Here is a 23,129-nt window from a genome sequence, read left to right as displayed (position 1 = left end):
TAATGAATGAGTGCACCTCCACATACCGAGCTTAATGAATGAGAATACCTCCACATACTAAGCTTGACGTATGAATATACCTCTATATGCTAAGCTTGACGAATGAATGTGTATACCTCAACATACTAAGCTTAATGAATGAGAGCCTTAATGTAAGGAGCAGCTATTAAAATTAATGTACGAAGAACACCAACATAACCCTGATATATGTGACCAGGAACCTGGCTTAATGAATTAATTATAACTGAAGATAATTCAGTAAATTACCTCCAAAAATCCACTCTCCTCTCTCTCCCTAACTCCAAAAATCCACTCTCCTCTCTCCCTGCCTCTAAAAATCCACTCTCTTCTCTCCCTGCCTCTAAAAATCCAATCTCCTCTCCCTCTACCTACAAAAATCCACTCTCCTCTCTCCCTTCCTTCAAAAATCCACTCTCCTTACCTCCAAAAATCCACTCTTCCCCCCCCTCCAAAAATCCACTCTCATCTCCCCGTACCTCCAAAAAATCCACTCCCCTCTCCCCCTACCTCCAAAAATCCACTCTCCTCTCTCTCTCTCTCTCTACTTTCAAAAAATCCACTCTCTTCCCTCCTAACTCTAAAAAACATATCAATTCTCCCTCCATGGCTACATATATCCAATCTCTTTCCCTCCATATTTCAAACCCATTATTGCTCCAATTTATACCTGTAAATACTCATATGTTTTCCAATTCATCCCTCCAAACACTCATTTTTTCCTATCACTTCCCCCAAAACTCATAATTTTCCCATCCATGTCTCCACTCATATTTCTTTCCCATCTATCCCTCCAAAAGTTCATACTCTCCTATCAATCCCTCCAAACACTAATTTTTCCCAATTCATCTCTCCACATACTCGTATATTCCCCATTCATCTCTCCAAACACTCATATTTTCCCCATTCAACTCTCCAAACACTCATTTTCCCCATTCATCTCTCCAAACACTAATATTTTCCCATTCATCTCTCCAAACACTAATATTTTCCCATTCATCCCTCAAAACACTCATATTTTCCCCCATTCAGCCTTCCAAACACTCATATCCTCCCTATCAATCCCTCCAAACACTAATATTGTCTCATTCATTCTTCCAAAAAACACAAATTTTTTTTCGATCCATTCCTCCAAACACTTCTTTATTAATCCCTCCAAAAACAGACATCTCGGCCTCCCTTGCTCCTCCCCCAGTCTAATCACTCCCTTATTAGCCACCCACCTCCCTTACACCCTGGCCCATTGTAACATAATGTCTCCCCACTCCCCCTTCCCATTATCTTATCTTCATTATCTTCCGTCGCTTATCTTTTTCTTTTTTCATTCAGCTGCTCATGACTTTCTCTCTCTCTCTCTCTCTCTCTCTCTCTCTCTCTCTCTCTCTCTCTCTCTCTTTCTCTCTCTCTCTCTCTCTCTCTCTCTCTCTCTCTCTCTCTCAGCATAGGGGTCAAGACGAATGGAGATATGAAATATATATATATATATATATATATATATATATATATATATATATATATATATATATATATATATCTATCTTTTCTTTCAAACTATTCGCCATTTCCCGCGTTAGCGAGGTAGCGTTAAGAACAGAGGACTGGGCCTTTGTGGAATATCCTCACCTGGCCCCCCTCTGTTCCTTCTTTAGGAAGATTAAAAAAAAAAAAAAAAACGAGAGGGGAGGATTTCCAGCCCCCCGCTCCCTCCCCTTTTAGTCGCCTTCTACGACACGCAGGGAATTATATATATATATATATATATATATATATATATATATATATATATATATATATATATATATATATATATAAAACATAGACAATAGTACAGTTCAGCAGTGAAGGGGACAAGGTTACACAACGCGGGTATCAGAGAGTCAAAAATCCACAAACGCAAAGTAAGGCGAAGATAATGTCCTTGTTGGGGTGAGCAGCAGATCCCATACCCACACACACTGACGCGTACCTGAAGAGTCTCCGGCAGGAGGAGGAAGGGCAGGTTAACGTAAGGTTCCCCAGAGCTCAGAACATGGACTGCAGAACACTGGAAACAACATGCCCATTTCCTTCTCCACACTCTCCAGCAAGACAACATAGTGAGTATGGAATCCATACTTTGGTCCCCCCTTTACAAAAAAGATATGGTTCGAAAGGTTTCTGTGTCTGAGTTAACATGAGCTTCGGGGGAAGGGAGAGAAGGGAGGAGATGGTAGACTGGTGTGAGAGAGATTTTGAGGTATAGTGGGTCTAAACATTCGGGAGGGTGAGAGGCGTGCTTAGGATAATCATGACTGACGTGGTATACGGGGAGTGACGTTGCTGTCACGGGCCCGAATCACAAGGCATATGGAACAGTCTAAGGGAAACCGCGAAATGGTCTACGTGTCTTTGCTGCTGTAGTAGACTGGTCGAGTCTATTGTGTTGGGGCTGTGGGTGGTTCTGGGGCGTTGTGAATGACAAGTAGAGATCAAATGTGAACAAATGGGGGAGGGCGGGGGACGACCCCCCCCCCCCCATGTTCATTTGTGAATGAACAACCTCAAGAAAATTACGAACTACTGAAAAAGGACCAATCAATGCCTCCCTAACAACACTGAATGTCTACACAAACACACACACCAAAAAAAACTGAACGAGTAAAAAAAACCAACAAAAAAATACAAATACATCAGCGTGATACAGTTCAAACAAGCAAAGCATAGATGAAACTCTTGTAATGACACGCAAACCATCACAATTATGCGAATGCAGTAATTTGTGATTTCAGGTCGACGAGAGAGAGAGAGAGAGAGAGAGAGAGAGAGAGAGAGAGAGAGTCGTAAATTAATCCCCCGACAAAATCTGAGACAGAAAAAGCGCCCATCTGCCCAGCGTTAACCCCCGGCCTCCCCGAGCTCAGGTGTGTGGGTTCGCTAAGGTCTAGCTTAACACTAGGCCATTCCACGATGACACGAAGGCTTATCTTATCTTAGCTCTGTCTTCACTTCTTCATCCCAGGTGGATCAGCGAGAAAACAGAACGAACTTCACACACACACATACACACACACACACACACACACACATATACACACAAACACGCACACACACATATACACACACAAACACACACACACACACACACATATATATATATATATATATATATATATATATATATATATATATATATATATATATATATATATATATATAGTGGAATGTGTGTGTGTGTGTGTGTGTGTGTGTAAGGAAGTGAGACTTAACTAATGTGGGTAAAAATGAGAGTGGATCACGAGGAGTGAGAGACGATAGGACTACGGAGGAGAGGCGAGTGTTTTGGGGAGGAACCGAGTGAGTGTGTCAGGAGTTCTGATCCAAGGATCAGTGATGCGTGATATGAGCGCCGCAGTGGGTAATGCTGCAGCTCAAGGTATAACTCGAAGGCATGGAGTACCATGTGTTGTCAGTACGAGGAATACCTGGTTTCAATAGAGCAACATACACAAGCATACATGGGCGACTTGGGAACGATGTTAAGGCGGCATTACTGAATGTGTAACTAACTGAGAGGCGTGGATGTTCCTAGAGGGACAGGTGGTGGAATGTCCCATCATTACATGGTGGAGGCGAGGGGTGAAGATCTGTAGATGCCTTAGGGAGAGATAAGGTGATATGGCGAGTGAGAGGGATGCGAAAGTGAGCGGGCTTAGAAAAGACGCTTGTGAGAGGATACACCAAGGGGATCCTGAGGATATTAGAATGGCAGAGAGCGAGAGTACACGAAGCTTGGTGAGTAGGAGAGGAATGGGAGGTATTCACGGAAATGCCATACAAATGCGTGGCATGCAGACGGGAGGAGGTGAACTGGTGAGGCAGTCAGGGTGGTGAGTGGTGGGATGATGAGGTTGCTACTGAACGAAAGAGGAAAGAGAAGTGTGAGGGACGTTAACTGCAGGATGATGTAGAGGAGGGGATGCGGCACGAGGTCAGAATTAAGGTGCAGGGGTGGAAAAAAAAAGGGGTGAGCGACTATCGCAAACTTCAGGGAGAGCATGTTATGGAAGAAGGGTAACAATGTGAGAAAAACCAGAGAGCAAATGGAAACATCGATGAAAGGGGCAATTGAAGAAAAGCGTTAACAGATAGAAATAAGATGAAGGGATGGAGTGAGCATTTTGAAGGGTGACAGGATGCTAGATTTGAGGTGTTTTGGACGTGGAGGTATGCGAAAGTGGAAAAGCGGAAAGTGGTCTGGTATAAAGAGAACAGGTGGTGAAAGCGTTCCGTATGATGAAGTGTGGCAAGGCGGCTGGAGTGGTTGGGACTGCAAGTGAATTTCTCAAGAAAGGAGGTGACTTTGTTTGTTGATTGGTCTGTTAGGATTCTTAAAACATGTATGGCGTATAATGAAGTTCCTGATGATTGACAGCATGCCTGTATAATTCCATTGCATAAAGACAAAGGGGTTCAAAACTGAATGCTCAAATTACAGTGAAATAAGTCTGACGACAGTATCTGATAAGAAGAAATGGGGAAATGGGGACTAAGAGGGTGAAGACACGCATAGGGCTTAAGATTGAAGAGGAAAAATATTGCTTCAAGAATGGGTAATGTTGCTTCAAGAATGGAAGATGTATGCTATCATTACTGTGTGCCGCAAGTACTCAGAGAAATAAGAATTCTTGTGAGGCATTTATCGATACACTTTAAAATGCGTATAATATGGATAAGAGATGATTTACGAAAGGTGTTATAAACATATGGCATGAGAGGAACGTTGTCCGAAGCAGTGAAAGACTTTTTATCAAGAGAGTGAGGCGTGCGTACGAGTAGCAAAAGAGGGTGAGTGGTTCCAAGTTAAGGAGAGTCTGTGCTTGGGGTGTCTAATGTCACCATGGCTGTTCAGTTTGTCTATGGATAACATGGTGAGGAAGGCGAATGCAAGGGTCTAGGAGAGAGAAGCAGGTCTACTGCAGTCTGTCGGGAAATGGGGGTCTGCGTGGTCAGTTATGTTGCTAATGACACCATGATGGACGTAGATTCGAGTGGAAAACTGCCGAAGCTGGTTGTCTGAGTTTGGCGAGAACGTGTGAAAGGAGAAAGTTGAGAACAACTGTATATAAACACAAGTCTATGAGGTTTAGTAGTGGAAAATGACCTATCAGCTGGAGAGTGAGTCTGAATGGAGAGACCCAGGAACAAGTGGGATGTTTCAGATACCTGGGAGTGGACATGGCAGCGAACGGAACTATGGAAGCTGATATGAGAAACACAAAGTGGGTGAGGGTGGCAAGATCTTGGGCGCACTGACGAACGTGTGGAGGCGAAAGTTATCGTCAATGGTGGGCAAAGATGGATGTGTCTGACGGTGTGGTACTCCAAACGGTATTGTATGGACGCGAAGCATGTGCCACACCACCTCCTACAGAAGCTCCACGAGAACCCGGCAGCCAAGCAGGACTCCAGCCAAGCCTTCCTCCTCCATCTTACCCTTACCTCCCTTAGCCTATACCTTCCTCCCACAGTCTCACACCTTAAGTACCACCGAGCCCTGTTTCCATCGGCCACCTCACCTCCCGTGCCTTACTCAGGAGATCACTGCTGATGCTGTTCCTCGTGTTTCCGTACCTCGCCATACATAACCGAACCACAGCACGACCTGAGGGTGCTTCTTGTGGACACGGTGATGCATTCAGCCCCTGTGGCCAGTCCTCAGAGCCTTACCGCCCATCGCATACGATTCCGTCTTATGAATCAACTCTCACTCAGCTCTCTGAGCACGACGGCGTCTCTGCTGGATATGATGACCCCCCACCCCGTGGTGGTCTTTGACCCGACACCTTGAGGGGCCAGGCCAAAGACCACCACGTGTCGGACCATCGTGTTCAAGAGGATACCTCCAGTAAAGACCACAGAGGCACGAGTAGCAGAGGGCCTCGATCTCTGTCGTGATGTGCTGCCGAGGGAACTACGGTTCTCCGTGGCGTCGCCTCGCTCGGTTCTCTCAAGTGTTTCACACCAGCCAAGTGCCTGGCTCCTCATTGGCCCTCTAGCGACCGTCTTCAAGCAGCACCAGCGAGGTTTCTTCCAGTCGTGATCATCCGCTCAAAACTGCTCGTTGTCTCTCCGTTCATTTGTCTTCGTCTGTCTTAAAAGAGTCAATAGACGATTTTCTCGGAAGGCTTCGTAAAAAAAAAAATAATGGTTCAACGATTCATTCATTACACAATCTAATTCGAAGTTCTTTCCACTTTTCTTGGAAAACACTTTGGATAAAAATGGGTAACTGTTAAAAAAAGTATCTGCCTTGAGGGGTGAAGAAAAGTTATCTTTTCCCGGTCCTTTCAGAACATTAGCTGTTAACGAAGATGGATGTAAATTAAAACGCACAAAAAAAAAAACAAATCACACTATAAACCACACTGCTGTTGAGTCATAAACCAGTTATGAATAATATAAACTGTTTATCCCCATCCAGTAAATGACGACTTAACCAGATCATTATGATGGATAACCTAACGCATAAACGATTAATTAAACAGTAAACCTGTTTTGTCATCATACTGGTGGGGGGTCTAAGTCCTCATACATACACTCATGGGGTTATCATACGCCAGAAGAGATACTCAAGGAGGTATGTTATCATACTCCAGAAGAGATACTCAAGGAGGTATGTAATCATACTCCAGGATAGATACTCAAGGAGGTATGTTATCATACTCCAAAATGGATACTCGAGGTATGTTATCATACTCCAGGATGGATACTCAAGAAGGTATGTTATCATACTCCAGGATAGATACTCGAGGTATGTTATCATACTCCAGATTAGATATAAATTGTGACATGTCTTGGTTGGCCAATATTCCCACCCACAGCCCAGCAGCCAGACATGTGGACCTGCTCTGGTGTTAGATGGTACATGCCATTTTCTACGAAACAGTCAGAGAGAGAGAGAGAGAGAGAGAGAGAGAGAGAGAGAGAGAGAGAGAGAGAGAGAGAGAGAAACATGGCTGGCTGCTGTCCTGTAGGGGGGATGGAGGAAGGGCGGCCCCAAGGGAAGACATAATAAAAAAAAGGATTTGGAGTCCTAATAATATATTGAAGGGCGTCTCACACTAATCAAACACCAACAGAGACACTTAATGGACTAAAACAAGTACAGAAATTAGCATCTACATCCATAACTACCGTCAACACAAACAACCACCACGTGCGTAATATAAAGAAAAAAAAAAATATATATATATATATAACGAAGTAAAAAAAAATATATATTTATGTATTCCATACTATATAGAAAACGATTCAAAGGAAAACGACGTCTTAAGGGGAAGCTGTCGCAACTCTTTACAGTTAATTTAGAGAATTGTGACAGCTCCCACCCACCCAAAAAAAAACGTCATACTCCTTTAAATTTATCTTTTATTATAGTATCCTTTATTTCTCTTTTTTTTTTTACTTCTCTACAGTCATAACTAAAGACTAATTACCTTATAAAGCAAGTCCCGCTGAAAGAAAAGTTGCAACAATCAATAACCAAACCTTCATTAAACTATGTCTAATTATGTAAATTGAGCAACAGAGAAAAGAGAGGGGAAAGGATGAAAAAAAAATTATATATATGACATGTCATGAAATACGTAGACACATAACAGTCCAAAATGAAATATCGTCATTTCAGATTTTTTTTTTCAAAAAAAAATAGGCAAAAAGCATAAAAAAAAATACAATGGCCATCATATATATACAATATTTTTTTCTAAATGGAAATCAAAATTTTCATATTTAAAAAAAATTACATGTGACATAAGCTTATCACAACAAACAGCCTTACTAGGAAAAAAAGCTTTATATATATATATATATATATATATATATATATATATATATATATATATATATATATATATATATATGGGGTGTCCCAAAAAATGTACTCACTTTTTGACACCCTATAACTCACTGATTTTTTTTTTTCTTTTTTCAGATCCAATTGACCCTAAAAAAAATTCAATGAGTTATAGGGTGTCAAAAAGTGAGAAAATTTTGGGGGACACCATATATATATATATATATATATATATATATATATATATATATATATATATATATATATATATATGCACACACATTTATCAAAATATCAAAAAATATTTTCATTTAAAGTAAAGGGTGGGTGTGGGGGCTTTGAAAAATAATTATCCTGGAGGCATTATAATTCAAACCTTCAGTAAAATTAATGACATAAATAATCACATTAACAAGCAATTTATTGGGGGGACTTCTTAAAAAATAGAAAACATATTTACCCACCCACCACTACTACAACCTGGCTCCTCCCTAAACTCTTTAAATACCCAAATTTAAGTCTGCCCAGACCCCCCCAAAACCCCCTCATCGGCATCTTGTACCACCGTAGCGGCTCACCTTACAAAATGCCCGGATCTGCTGGCTTCCAGTGAGGGTGTGATAACCTTGGTATGTGTACATTATAGAAATGGGACAGATGTTTATAGTGGAATCCTGAGTCTCTGGGATATATATAGGGAGGTGAATGCAAGAGTTTTGGAAAGAGGGGCAAGTATGAAGTCTGTTGGGGATGAGAGAGCTTGGGAAGTGAGTCAGTTGTTGTTCGCTGATGATACAGCGCTGGTGGCTGATTCATGTGAGAAACTACAGAAGCTGGTGACTGAGTTTGGTAAAGTGTGTGAAAGGAGAAAGTTAAGAGTAAATGTGAATAAGAGCAAGGTTATTAGGTACAGTAGGGTTGAGGGTCAAGTCAACTGGGAGGTGAGTTTGAATGGAGAAAAACTGGAGGAAGTGAAGTGTTTTAGATATCTGGGAGTGGATCTAGCAGCGGATGGAACCATGGAAGCGGAAGTGGATCATAGGGTGGGGGAGGGGGCGAAAATTCTGGGAGCCTTGAAGAATGTGTGGAAGTCGAGAACATTATCTCGGAAAGCAAAAATGGGTATGTTTGAGGGAATAGTGGTTCCAACAATGTTGTATGGTTGCGAGGCGTGGACTATGGATAGAGTTGAGCGCAGGAGGATGGATGTGCTGGAAATGAGATGTTTGAGGACAATGTGTGGTGTGAGGTGGTTTGATCGAGTAAGTAACGTAAGGGTAAGAGAGATGTGTGGAAATAAAAAGAGCGTGGTTGAGAGAGCAGAGGAGGGTGTTTTGAAATGGTTTGGTCACATGGAGAGAATGAGTGAGGAAAGATTGACCAAGAGGATATATGTGTCGGAGGTGGAGGGAACGAGGAGAAGAGGGAGACCAAATTGGAGGTGGAAAGATGAAGTGAAAAAGATTTTGTGTGATCGGGGCCTGAACATGCAGGAGGGTGAAAGGAGGGCAAGGAATAGAGTGAATTGGAGCGATGTGGTATACCGGGGTTGACGTGCTGTCAGTGGATTGAATCAGGGCATGTGAAGCGTCTGGGGTAAACCATGGAAAGCTGTGTAGGTATGTATATTTGCGTGTGTGGACGTATGTATATACATGTGAATGGGGGTGGGTTGTGCCATTTCTTTCGTATGTTTCCTTGCGCTACCTCGCAAACGCGGGAGACAGCGGAAAAAAAAAAAAAAAAAATATATATATATATATATATATATATATATACGAACAAAGTGCATAGGACCGCGCACCTTCATAGAACATACAAACCTCCAACAGCCAGGATCGAACCCGGGACCCCTTCGTAACAGACGGGAATGCTACCGCTAGGCTATGGGCCTGGCTAATAGGGAATAACTATTCGAATACTATGGACTCGAATACCCTTCGTCTCACGATGGTGTAGACCCCGTTGCTCACCAACGTGAGACTAAGGGTATTCGAGTACATAGTATTCGAATAGTTATTTCCTATTAGCCAGGTCCATAGCCTAGCGGTAGCATTCCCGCTTGTTACACAGGGGTCCAGGGTTCGATCCTGGCTGTTGGAGGTTTGTATGTTTTAAATATATATATATATATATATATATATATATATATATATATATATATATATATATATATATATATATATATATATATATATATATATACAGTATATTCCTATGAGTCCACGGGGAAAATGAAACACGATTCCTGAGTACCGTGGACTCATAGGAATAGACTTGATTACGCACAAAATTGTGATCCTTTCCAACATTGTACATATATATATATATATATATATATATATATATATATATATAGGGAGGGTGGGTGTGTTGGAAATGAGATGTTTGAGGACAATATGTGGTGTGAGGTGGTTTGATCGAGTAAGTAAAAATAGGGTAAGAGATGTGTGGTAATGAAGAGTGTGGTTGAGAAAGCAGAAGAGGGTGTGTTGAAATGGTTTGGTCACATGGAGAGAATGAGTGAGGAAAGATTGACAAAGAGGATATATGTGCCAGAGGTGGAGGGAACGAGGAGAAGTGGGAGGGAGACCAAATTGGAGATGGAAGGATTGAGTGAAAAAGATTTTGAGTGATCGGGGCCTGAGCATACAGGAGGGTGAAAGGCGTGCAAGGAATAGAGTGAAATGGAACGATGTGGTATACCGGGGTCGACGTGCTGTCAATGGATTGAACCAGGGCATGTGAAGCGTCTGGGGTAAACCATGGAAAGTTTTGTGGGGCCTGGACGTGGAAATGGAGCTATGGTTTCAGTGCACTGAGTGTGAACGAATGTGGCCTTTGTTGTCTTCTCCTAGCGCTAACTCGCTCGCATGCGGGGGGGAAGGGGGTGTCATTTCATGTGTGGCGGGGAGGCGGCGAAAATGGATGAAGGCAGCATGTATGAATATGTACATGTGTATATATGTATATGTCTGTGTATGTATATGTATGTACACGTTGAAATGTATAGGTATGTATATGTGGGTATGTGGGGCGTTTATGTATATGCATGTGTATGAGGGTAGGTTAGGCCATTCTTTCGTCTGTTTCCTTGTGCTACCTCGCTAACGCAGGAGACAGCGTCAAAGTAAAATCAATAAATGAATATATATATATATATATATATATATATATATATATATATATATATATATATATATATATATATATACACGGGAAGAACTAACCCCTTAATTACGATGGTACGACCCTTTAAACACAGCGGTACCATTCCTGGGTACAAAGGCCTGTCATTTGACCCCCGACCCTTAAGGGTCCAAGGGAAAGAAAAAACAGGCCACCCTTACCCAAGGGGCGTGACTGTCCGTCCTCAACAGTCGTTTCCCCACGTACCGAAGGGTCGTACCGCTCTGCTCAAAGGTTTATGGAAGAAGGGTCGTACCGCTCTGCTCAAAGGGTTAAGGAAGAAGGGTCGTACCGCTCTGCTCAAAGGTTTAAGGAAGAAGGGTCGTACCGCTCTGCTCAAAGGGTTAAGGAAGAAGGGTCGTACCGCTCTGCTCAAAGGTTTAAGGAAGAAGGGTCGTACCGCTCTGCTCAAAGGGTTAAGGAAGAAGGGTCGTACCGCTCTGCTCAAAGGGTTAAGGAAGAAGGGTCGTACCGCTCTGCTCAAAGGGTTAAGGAAGAAGGGTCGTACCGCTCTGCTCAAAGGGTTAAGGAAGAAGGGTCGTACCGCTCTGCTCAAAGGGTTAAGGAAGAAGGGTCGTACCGCTGGCACCCATGAATATTGAAATCTGAAGATCGAAAGAAGAAAAAAAGAAATACCGGCCAGCGATCTTTTGAGGACGAGTAAAAACGACGAGCAAAGTGAATATTAATCGAGGGATTAACGCGAGTGGACTGATCGCCAGTCTCTCTCTCTCTCTCTCTCTCTTATCTTTTCGCTCGGGGTGGGGGGGGGGGGGGGGGGGCATATAAAGCGCTACAGTACGAGAGGGTTTTGGGGGGTTGGGTGGGGGACAGATGGGATTAGATACGTAGATACCGACTCAAAAGGTCAGGTCAAAGGTCAAGTCATGCTATCGAACAGCAGTCGTGTTCAAGGGCCATACCACCGTCGTGTTCAAGGGCCGTACCACCGTCGTGTTCAAGGGGCCGTACCACCGTCGTGTTCAAGGGGCCGTACCACCGTCGTGTTCAAGGGCCATACCACCGTCGTGTTCAAGGGCCATACCACCGTCGTGTTCAAGGGCCGTACCACCGTCGTGTTCAAGGGGCCGTACCACCGTCGTGTTCAAGGGGCCGTACCACCGTCGTGTTCAAGGGGCCGTACCACCGTCGTGTTCAAGGGCCATACCACCGTCGTGTTCAAGGGCCATACCACCGTCGTGTTCAAGGGCCATACCACCGTCGTGTTCAAGGGCCATACCACCGTCGTGTTCAAGGGCCATACCACCGTCGTGTTCAAGGGCCGTACCACCGTCGTGTTCAAGGGCCATACCACCGTCGTGTTCAAGGGGCCGTACCACCGTCGTGTTCAAGGGCCATACCACCGTCGTGTTCAAGGGCCATACCACCGTCGTGTTCAAGGGCCATACCACCGTCGTGTTCAAGGGCCGTACCGTCGTGCTCAAGGGCCATACCACCGTCGTGTTCAAGGGCCGTACCACCGTCGTGTTCAAGGGCCGTACCACCGTCGTGTTCAAGGGCCATACCACCGTCGTGTTCAAGGGGCCGTACCACCGTCGTGTTCAAGGGCCATACCACCGTCGTGTTCAAGGGGCCGTACCACCGTCGTGTTCAAGGGCCGTACCACCGTCGTGTTCAAGGGGCCGTACCACCGTCGTGTTCAAGGGCCGTACCACCGTCGTGTTCAAGGGGCCGTACCACCGTCGTGTTCAAGGGGCCGTACCACCGTCGTGTTCAAGGGGCCGTACCACCGTCGTGTTCAAGGGCCGTACCACCGTCGTGTTCAAGGGCCGTACCACCGTCGTGTTCAAGGGCCGTACCACCGTCGTGTTCAAGGGGCCGTACCACCGTCGTGCTCAAGGGCCATACCACCGTCGTGTTCAAGGGCCATACCACCGTCGTGTTCAAGGGCCATACCACCGTCGTGTTCAAGGGCCGTACCACCCTCGTGTTCAAGGGCCGTACCACCCTCGTGTTCAAGGGCCGTACCACCGTCGTGTTCAAGGGCCGTACCACCGTCGTGTTCAAGGGCCGTACCACCGTCGTGTTCAAGGGCCATACCACCGTCGTGTTCAAGGGCCGTACCGTCGTGCTCAAGGGCCATACCACCGTCGTGTTCAAGGGCCGTACCACCGTCGTGTTCAAGGGCCGTACCGCCGTCGTGTTCAAGGGCCATACCACCGTCGTGTTCAAGGGGCCGTACCACCGTCGTGCTCAAGGGCCATACCACCGTCGTGTTCAAGGGGCCGTACCGCCGTCGTGTTCAAGGGCCGTACCACCGTCGTGTTCAAGGGCCGTACCGCCGTCGTGTTCAAGGGCCATACCACCGTCGTGTTCAAGGGCCGTACCGCCGTCGTGTTCAAGGGCCGTACCACCGTCGTGTTCAAGGGGCCGTACCGCCGTCGTGTTCAAGGGCCATACCACCGTCGTGTTCAAGGGCCGTACCGCCGTCGTGTTCAAGGGCCGTACCACCGTCGTGTTCAAGGGCCGTACCGCCGTCGTGTTCAAGGGCCGTACCACCGTCGTGTTCAAGGGCCGTACCGCCGTCGTGTTCAAGGGCCGTACCACCGTCGTGTTCAAGGGCCGTACCACCGTCGTGCTCAAGGGCCATACCACCGTCGTGTTCAAGGGGCCGTACCACCGTCGTGTTCAAGGGGCCGTACCACCGTCGTGTTCAAGGGCCGTACCACCGTCGTGTTCAAGGGCCGTACCACCGTCGTGTTCAAGGGGCCGTACCACCGTCGTGTTCAAGGGCCATACCACCGTCGTGTTCAAGGGCCATACCACCGTCGTGTTCAAGGGCCGTACCACCCTCGTGTTCAAGGGCCGTACCACCCTCGTGTTCAAGGGCCGTACCACCCTCGTGTTCAAGGGCCGTACCGCCGTCGTGTTCAAGGGCCATACCACCGTCGTGTTCAAGGGGCCGTACCACCGTCGTGTTCAAGGGCCATACCACCGTCGTGTTCAAGGGCCATACCACCGTCGTGTTCAAGGGCCGTACCACCGTCGTGTTCAAGGGGCCGTACCACCGTCGTGTTCAAGGGGCCGTACCACCGTCGTGTTCAAGGGCCATACCACCGTCGTGTTCAAGGGCCGTACCACCGTCGTGTTCAAGGGCCATACCACCGTCGTGTTCAAGGGCCATACCACCGTCGTGTTCAAGGGCCATACCACCGTCGTGTTCAAGGGGCCGTACCACCGTCGTGCTCAAGGGCCATACCACCGTCGTGTTCAAGGGGCCGTACCACCGTCGTGTTCAAGGGGCCGTACCACCGTCGTGTTCAAGGCCGTACCACCGTCGTGTTCAAGGGCCGTACCGCCGTCGTGTTCAAGGGCCATACCACCGTCGTGTTCAAGGGGCCGTACCACCGTCGTGTTCAAGGGCCATACCACCGTCGTGTTCAAGGGGCCGTACCACCGTCGTGTTCAAGGGGCCGTACCACCGTCGTGTTCAAGGGCCATACCACCGTCGTGTTCAAGGGGCCGTACCACCGTCGTGTTCAAGGGCCATACCACCGTCGTGTTCAAGGGCCATACCACCGTCGTGTTCAAGGGCCATACCACCGTCGTGTTCAAGGGCCATACCACCGTCGTGTTCAAGGGCCATACCACCGTCGTGTTCAAGGGCCATACCACCGTCGTGTTCAAGGGCCATACCACCGTCGTGTTCAAGGGCCATACCACCGTCGTGTTCAAGGGCCATACCACCGTCGTGTTCAAGGGCCGTACCACCCTCGTGTTCAAGGGCCGTACCGCCGTCGTGTTCAAGGGCCATACCACCGTCGTGTTCAAGGGGCCGTACCACCGTCGTGTTCAAGGGGCCGTACCACCGTCGTGTTCAAGGGCCATACCACCGTCGTGTTCAAGGGCCATACCACCGTCGTGTTCAAGGGGCCGTACCACCGTCGTGTTCAAGGGCCATACCACCGTCGTGTTCAAGGGCCATACCACCGTCGTGTTCAAGGGCCATACCACCGTCGTGTTCAAGGGCCATACCACCGTCGTGTTCAAGGGGCCGTACCACCCTCGTGTTCAAGGGCCGTACCACCGTCGTGTTCAAGGGCCATACCACCGTCGTGTTCAAGGGGCCGTACCACCGTCGTGTTCAAGGGCCGTACCACCGTCGTGCTCAAGGGCCATACCACCGTCGTGTTCAAGGGCCGTACCACCGTCGTGTTCAAGGGCCGTACCACCGTCGTGTTCAAGGGCCGTACCACCGTCGTGTTCAAGGGCCATACCACCGTCGTGTTCAAGGGCGTACCGTCGTGCTCAAGGGCCTACCACCGTCGTGTTAAAGGGGCCTACCACCGTCGTGTTCAAGGGCCGTACCGCCGTCGTGTTCAAGGCCGTACCACCTTTCGTGTCAAGGGCCTGCCGCCGTCGTGTTAAAGGGGCCCTTTACCACCGTCCTGCTCAAGGGCCGTACCACCGTCGTGTTCAAAGGCCGTACCACCGTCGTATTCAAGGGCCATACCACCGTCGTGCTCAAGGGCCGTACCACCCTCGTGTTCAAGGGCCATACCACCGTCGTGTTCAAGGGCCATACCACCCTCGTGCTCAAGGGCCATACCACCGTCGTGTTCAAGGGCCGTACCGCCGTCGTGTTCAAGGGCCGTACCACCCTCGTGTTCAAGGGCCGTACCACCCTCGTGTTCAAGGGCCATGCCGCTATATAATGCTCAAAAAGTCTTATAACTCCCCCTTCCCCATTCCTCTTGTGACCTCGATACGCGCCCTTACATTAAGGCAACTACCCAGCCACAGGGGAAAGGGAGGAGCAAGGCAACCCCAGATGGGCAGGTTACCCATCGTCTGGAGGGTAAGCGTGGGGGGTCAGGCTCGTCAACGCACGGCCCGCGTGTAAGAACAGTCACATGCAACAGGGAATTGCTGTCACTCTACGAGCTCCTTACGTCGCACAAAAAGAGCTCTAGAACTCAAAAGGTACACTTCCTAGAGCTGAGGTAACAGCTCTAGGTTTGTAGGACATAACTCTAGGCCTCTATGTTACAAGATCTAAGAGCTTAAACAAGGACGCTTCTACGCCTTAATTAAAGAGCCTTGAGGGTTTTACGCAAGAGCCCCACAGCTCAACTGACAAGAGCTCTTTGGCTTAAACAAGGTATTCGCACCTAAACCGAGAGCTTTATGGTTTAAACAAGGTCATCACACCTAAACCGATAGCTCTATGGTTCAAACAAGGTCTCTACACCTAAACCGAGAGCTCTATGATTTAAACACGGTCACCACACCTGAACTGGGAGCTCTATGGCTTAAGCAAGGTCTCAACACCTAAACCGAGAGCTCTATGGTTTAAACAAGGTCTCCACACCTAAACCGAGAGCTCTATGGTTTAAACAAGGTCATCACACCTAAACCGAAAGCTCTATGGTTTAAACAAGGTCACCACACCTAAACCGAGAGCTCTATGGCTTAAACACGGTCTCCACACCATATACAAAGGCTCTACAGAGTACGCCAGTGCTGCTGAGGGTAAACAAAAGCTCTACAGCTTAAGCAAGTGTTTACATGAGTTTACGTAAGAGCTCTATATAACCTAAGTCAGATCTCGAGACCTCAAGAAAGAGGTCTAGAGCTTAAGCAAGAGCTCTAAGCTTCAAGCCACAGTTTCTCCAGAGCTCAAGGAAGAGCTTTAAATGTAAAAAACATAAAAAAAAGTCACAGCGATCGCAATTTTCTTTTTCTTAAGCTTACTCATAAGTTCCAGAGCTCAAATCCAACCTCTAAGTCTTATATAATAATTGCTGTCAATAGATAATTTCTTGCAAATTAATAGTTAATCTATCGCCTTTTTTTATCATTACTACAACCCCTCTCATTTACGGGCTTCTTATAAATATCTATCTCATTTACATTCATTTTCATTACCATGACACCATTTACTGCACCTATTGTGCAAATGATAGTCATATGCAAGTCTTATAATCCTTTTCGTAAATGATTTAAATAATTCATCTTATCCTGATTACACTCAAGTTACTCATATATGAGAATATAAGACAAATATATGATCATATAAAAGAAAATAAACCCAAACATACGATCATATGTAAGAATATAACCCAAATATATGATCATATATAAGAAAATAACCCAAATATACGATCATATGTAAGAATACCCAAATATATGATCATATATAAGGATATAACCCAAATATATGATCATATATAAGAATATAACCCAAATATATGATCATATATAAGAAAATAACCCAAATATACGATCATATGTAAGAATACCCAAATATATGATCATATATAAGGATATAACCCAAATATATGATCATATATAAGAAAATGACCAAAATATATGATCATACATGAGAATACAGCCCAAATATATGATCATATAAAAGAATATAGCCCATATACATGATTATAAGAATATAATCCAAATATACGATCATATATATGGATATAACCCAAATATATGATCATATATACGGATATAACCCAAATATATGATAATATATAAGAATATAACCCAAATATATGATCACATATAAAAATATAACCCAAATATAATGTTATACCTATTCTACTTTAACATTTTGATCTCATCTTCGTATAATTCCATTTCTTTCCATATATTTCTTTTATACCCTTTTGAGTTTCTGCATTATTCCTCGTTTTCTATATGCTGACGATCTCAATTTTTTATGGGGGGTCACTCATCCATATTTCAAATTAAAAGCGTACACGGTCCGGGGATCACTTTCAACACATGAAAGAGAACCGGGTGATCCAAGCTTATGCCCCAGGAGGTCATAAAGGGTACTTGACCTTCTTTAATGACCCCACCTCCTCCTCCACGGCTCTCGAGAGGCCACGCGAGATCAAAATAAACCGTTCAACTCGGCCGTACATACATACGCTCGCGTTACTGAGCGGGGCGTAAATACGCTCACTTGACGTTGTTGAGCGAGGCGTACACTACAGGCAGCAGCAGGAGGAGGAGGAGGAGGAGGTGGTCACTGGCGATGACTTTTGCTGACGCACGGAAATCACGCTAACAATTCCGACGCACAAGTTTTAAAAAAAAAATGGAGGAATTCTTTCTTTTTTCTTATTCATTTGTTGTGAAATCGGAACAAAAGTGAACACAGAATAGGATAACAGAACAACAGAGCAGCGTCAATGCTCTCTCTCTCTCTCTCTCTCTCTCTCTCTCTCTCTCTCTGGGTTTTCTTAGATCTCTCTCTCTCTCTCTCTCTCTCTCTCTCTCTCTCTCTCTCTCTCTCTCTCGCCTTACATCAATTGGACGCCGAGGGCCTCCACCCTCTGAACAAGGCGTTTAAATGTCGAGCGTTATTAGAAATCTTAGCCAGACGCTTTACGTAGTTCTGGCGTTTTTTACTTTTTTTCTTTTTAAACTTACACACTCATCTGTACCACTGATGAATGGTCAAGACATTTAAGTCAGATTGTTAGAAATTTAGTTTGGCCTTTTCTTTTGACAAAATGGTGTACAGGGAACACTAAAGGCGTTATTTCCTCATCAAAATGATGTACATGGAACAGTAGGAGCGTTATTTTTTCATCAAAAGTGTACCCTGAACACTAGGGGGCGTTATTTTCTCATCAAAATGGTGTACAGGGGACACCAAAGGCGTTATTTTTTCATCAAATAGTGTATATAAAGCACTAGAGGCGTTATTTTTCATATAAAACAGTGTACACTGAACACAAGGGGCGTTATTTTTCACTAAAATAGTGCACAGGGGACACTAAAGGCGTATATTTTACCAAAACGGCGTATATGGAACACTAGGGGGGCGTTATTTTCTCGTTAAAATGGTGTAGAGGGGACACGAAGGGGCGTTATCTACGTGTGGAGTCTGCAGGAAAGGATGTGTTAAGAGCAATGTCGACCTCTTGGTGATGTATTACGGTCTCTCTCTCTCTCTCTCTCTCTCTCTCTCTCTCTCTCTCTCTCTCTCTCTCTCTCTCTCTCTCTCTCGGCTTGAATACAATCAACTGACTAAAAATAAAATATATATATATATATATATATATATATATATATATATATATATATATATATATATACATTAAATATAAATTCAGTGGTGATGGCCCCGTTTAACATGCCCAGCTGCAGCACCCGGATACAGGCGCCGCCCCCCTAGGTACGGGTCACGCTCTGGCCTCCCAGAATAAATGCCTTCTACCACAGTGACGCCCCCGCTTCTGAGGTTCCTAGCTCACCACACACACCCACCAGACACAGCTACTGTATGGAGAGCCTGTGCCACCACACTGGTGTATCTACACTCTTCAGTCACTTAAATTTTCCGTTATCTTTCTCCCCCTTTATGCCCCTAAATGTCCTCTACAAGTCTTACTGAGCAACAAGTTCATTCTCTTATGCCCCAAAATGTCCTCTACAAGTCTTACTGAGCAACAAGTTAATCTCCTTGTGCCCCAAAATGTCCTCTACAAGTCTAATGCCCAAAATGTCCTCTACAAGTCTAATGCCCAAAATGTCCTCTACAAGTCTAATGCCCAAAATGTCCTCTACAAGTCTTATGCCCCAAAATGTCCTCTACAAGTCTTATGCCCCAAAATGTCCTCTACAAGTCTTATGCCCCAAAATGTCCTCTACAAGTCTAATGCCCAAAATGTCCTCTACAAGTCTAATGCCCAAAATGTCCTCTACAAGTCTTATGCCCCAAAATGTCCTCTACAAGTCTTATGCCCCAAAATGTCCTCTACAAGTCTTATGCCCCAAAATGTCCTCTACAAATCTTAAACAGCAACATCTTAATCCCTCTATGCCCCAAAATGTCCTCTACAATTCTTAAACAGCTCAATCTCAACAACTTGTTAACCCACAGTCACAGCGACAAAATCTACAATCAGAATTCAGTCATCAAGACTACGAGAGTATAAAAAAGCTGTTCTTTTTATCCCCCCACCAATATCTACTTTGAGTATCTGGCTCGAGATATGCCAACTGCCCACCTTAGTACATTAATCACACGACCCAAAAATACATGAACATGATTGTCTGTTCATTGTGTTCGCGTGCTTCCAAAAAGGGCTAATTCCAGCGTGGCATCGGTAAGGTGATGCTAATTAGCATTATTAAAAAAGTGCTGTGAGTTACAGTAGCAATTTAACGCAAGATAAATTTATGAAAATGGGAAAAAGTTCCCGGCCTAATCTCCTCCGAGCATTTCCCACAGTCATCCCTGGTACAGGAGGCACACGTGTACATTTTCTGTGTTGGGCACAGCAGAGAAAATGGGAAAATAATGGCCAGGGAGGGAAGGGAGGAGGGGAAACAACACTAAAATGGCATATCACTTTCATTGCCGTTGTGTACCCAAAAAAAAATTGCATGCAAATTATACACACGTAATATTGATCCGTTAATATCTGCCTTTTTGTGAAGGCATAAGAAATCTCTTTTTGCTGTGAGTCAACCCACTTTCTTCGCGTCAAAAAGAATTGAAAAGAAAAAAATTAGATTCGAGCCGGTGCAGCACAAAAATGCAAATGCCAAACAAAAAAAAAAAAATGTATGAGAAAAAAAAATAGTAAAAGACGACCGGTACAAAAATAGTGAAGAACACTGTAAAAAAAAAAAAATGTTCATACGTACCATCAAATCGCTAGACCAAGTTAATGCCTTTAACATAGATCTGCAAAAAAGTATCTAAGGCTTACAAAAATAACATAGCCATTTAGTTACCATCTGTGTCACATAGTTCAGAGAAAAACAAATAAACCCTCAAAAATAAAAAAATATATTCTCCTTCACACCCAAAAATTCATCGTCTTGCCCATGAATCACATTGGCTTTGGAATATTGTCAAAAATATACAATAATTCTTTTTTTTTTTTTACATAAAAACATCAAAAAAATGTTCTCTCTCTCTTACTGAAGGTAAAAAGTTATTCAAAACCACACAGACGACCACTTACCCTAAGTCCTCGAGGTCGTAGAACATGTCCTTGTTGGAGTCGTGGATGTATATCTTGACGGAGGGGAGGTCGAGGTACTGCATAGTCAGCTGGTTGGGGAAGGAGCGCACGAAGAGGGCCTTCACCGTGTCCAGGGAGGTGATCTCATTGGGTAGGAGAGCTCGCTTAGTCTCCCCGCGATACTGAAGGAAAACGAGACCTGGAAATAAAGACGGTGTGTTACCCAGGGGCTTCCCAGCCCAAACTTCTTTTATATAAAGTTTTTGTGTGTTTCAGTATCTCGCCACGAAATTAGTGTCCAATCATTTCTCTAAATAGCAATGTTTCTCTCGTACGTTTAAAAAAATTTCAACATTTTCCCCCCTCACACAACACACGTTTCAGTAGTTCGCTAAATATGGGTTGCAATATCTCACTACATATACAACTCTCAATTATGAATCAATATCAGTTGCAATCTTTCGGAAAGAAAAAAAATAACTACTTTTATATCAATCTTTTTCTAGCCTTATTAATAACCTATATCCAGGTATATCCTTCGACAGGAAAAAAAAAAAAAAAAAAGCCTTTTAAACCCATGGAAAATTATATATACCCTCGGGTCTGTTGGATTAATGGCAAAAAAAATAAAAAAAAAAAGGACTGTCAACCCCAACCACCCCCGCCATCCCCGTCGTTGGCCTTGGCAAAATCAACATCTATCAACAGAAAATAAAAGTCTCTGATTAAAGACAGATAAAAGTGAGGAGACACAAAGAGATTTCCCGGATATAAAAAGACGAGTAGTCGTCTACAGGCACACACACACACACACACACACACACACACACACATACAGCCCAAAGGCCAGTAACTGGTTGCCGAGCGAAGGGCGAGTGTATAAACACCGACCCACCTTGGTACTTGACTGCCTCCGACGTAGAAAAAACATAAAAATGCCTGACCTCCTTCTGCCCTTATGCCTCTCTGACCGTTTTCCTGCAGGATAGCTTGCCGAGCCGGGGCTCCGGGGTGAGGGTGGCAGAGGATAATGTTTCGATCACATCTGAACCAACCGACATTATCATCCACATTCTCGTAGACGACATATATACACATTAAAACAGACACACACACACACACACGGAGGTCCAGGGGGTATACACATTAAAACACACACACACACACACACACACACGCGGAGGTCCAGGGGGTCTACACATTAAAACACACACACACACGGAGGTCCAGGGGGTCTAAGACGGAGTGCGTGTTCCCCCGTGTACAGCGGAGTCGCAGACATATTCTGCACTCCGTTACGCAGCAGGAGGAGGAGTCCCTCCTCCCAACAAACACTCGGCTAACAACATTTTAGACCCGTATCATGACTACTGTGACTTACCATGAGGAGAACACATCCACCGTCCCATCTCCTGGGACTACCTCATCCACTCATACCACATACTTCCCCCTCCACCCTCCCCGGAGGGTAAACTTACGGTCAACATAGTCTGATAAAAGTTTAAACGGCTTATGCCCCCATCCCCCTCCTCCTCCCCGAGGGCATCATCATCTTGACCCCTGACTTTCAAAACCTAACATTAAGCCACAGTACCGCCCGCCGACCTTTACGTTCAAGTCAACCCCCTCCTCTCTCTCTCTCTCTCTCTCTCTCTCTCTCTCTCTCTGGAAGGACGGTTCAACCTGGCGATGTCTGCCATGATTCACGATTCACATTATTTATTCATTATTTATCATCGGTTATCGTTTACGACGGGAGAAAAGACTGACAGACGCGCCGGGCCAAACACCGTGCACATGTCTAGTGTAGTGAAGATGATAAGTGATGGTGAAGGCTACGTTAACAACGGTAAAGGCGACGCTGGTAGCGATGATGGCGTCATGAGTGACGCTCGTAGTGATGATGGCGTCATGAGTGACGCTCGTAGTGATGATGGCGTCATGAGTGACGCTCGTAGTGATGATGGCGTCATGAGTGACGCTCGTAGTGATGATGGCGTCATGAGTGACGCTCGTAGTGATGATGGCGTCGTGAGTGACGCTCGTAGTGATGATGGCGTCATGAGTGACGCTCGTAGTGATGATGGCGTCGTGAGTGACGCTCGTAGTGATGATGGCGTCATGAGTGACGTTCG

The 23,129-nt window shown here is 45.3% G+C and overlaps 1 protein-coding gene across 1 annotated transcript in view; it reads right to left on the bottom strand.

Moving 5' to 3' along the window:
* LOC139751828 (uncharacterized) overlaps nt 1–23,129 on the bottom strand; it is a 1,080,599-nt gene that overhangs the window by 788,914 nt on the left and 268,556 nt on the right. Inside the window, 2 exon segments of the mRNA XM_071667449.1 lie at nt 7,494–7,511; nt 20,995–21,193. Coding sequence (XP_071523550.1) covers nt 7,494–7,511; nt 20,995–21,193 — 217 coding nt within the window.

The sequence above is a fragment of the Panulirus ornatus genome, chromosome 12 (assembly GCF_036320965.1).
Source record: "Panulirus ornatus isolate Po-2019 chromosome 12, ASM3632096v1, whole genome shotgun sequence".
NCBI classification, from domain to species: domain Eukaryota; kingdom Metazoa; phylum Arthropoda; class Malacostraca; order Decapoda; family Palinuridae; genus Panulirus; species Panulirus ornatus.
This window is presented reverse-complemented; position numbering and strand designations above follow the sequence as displayed.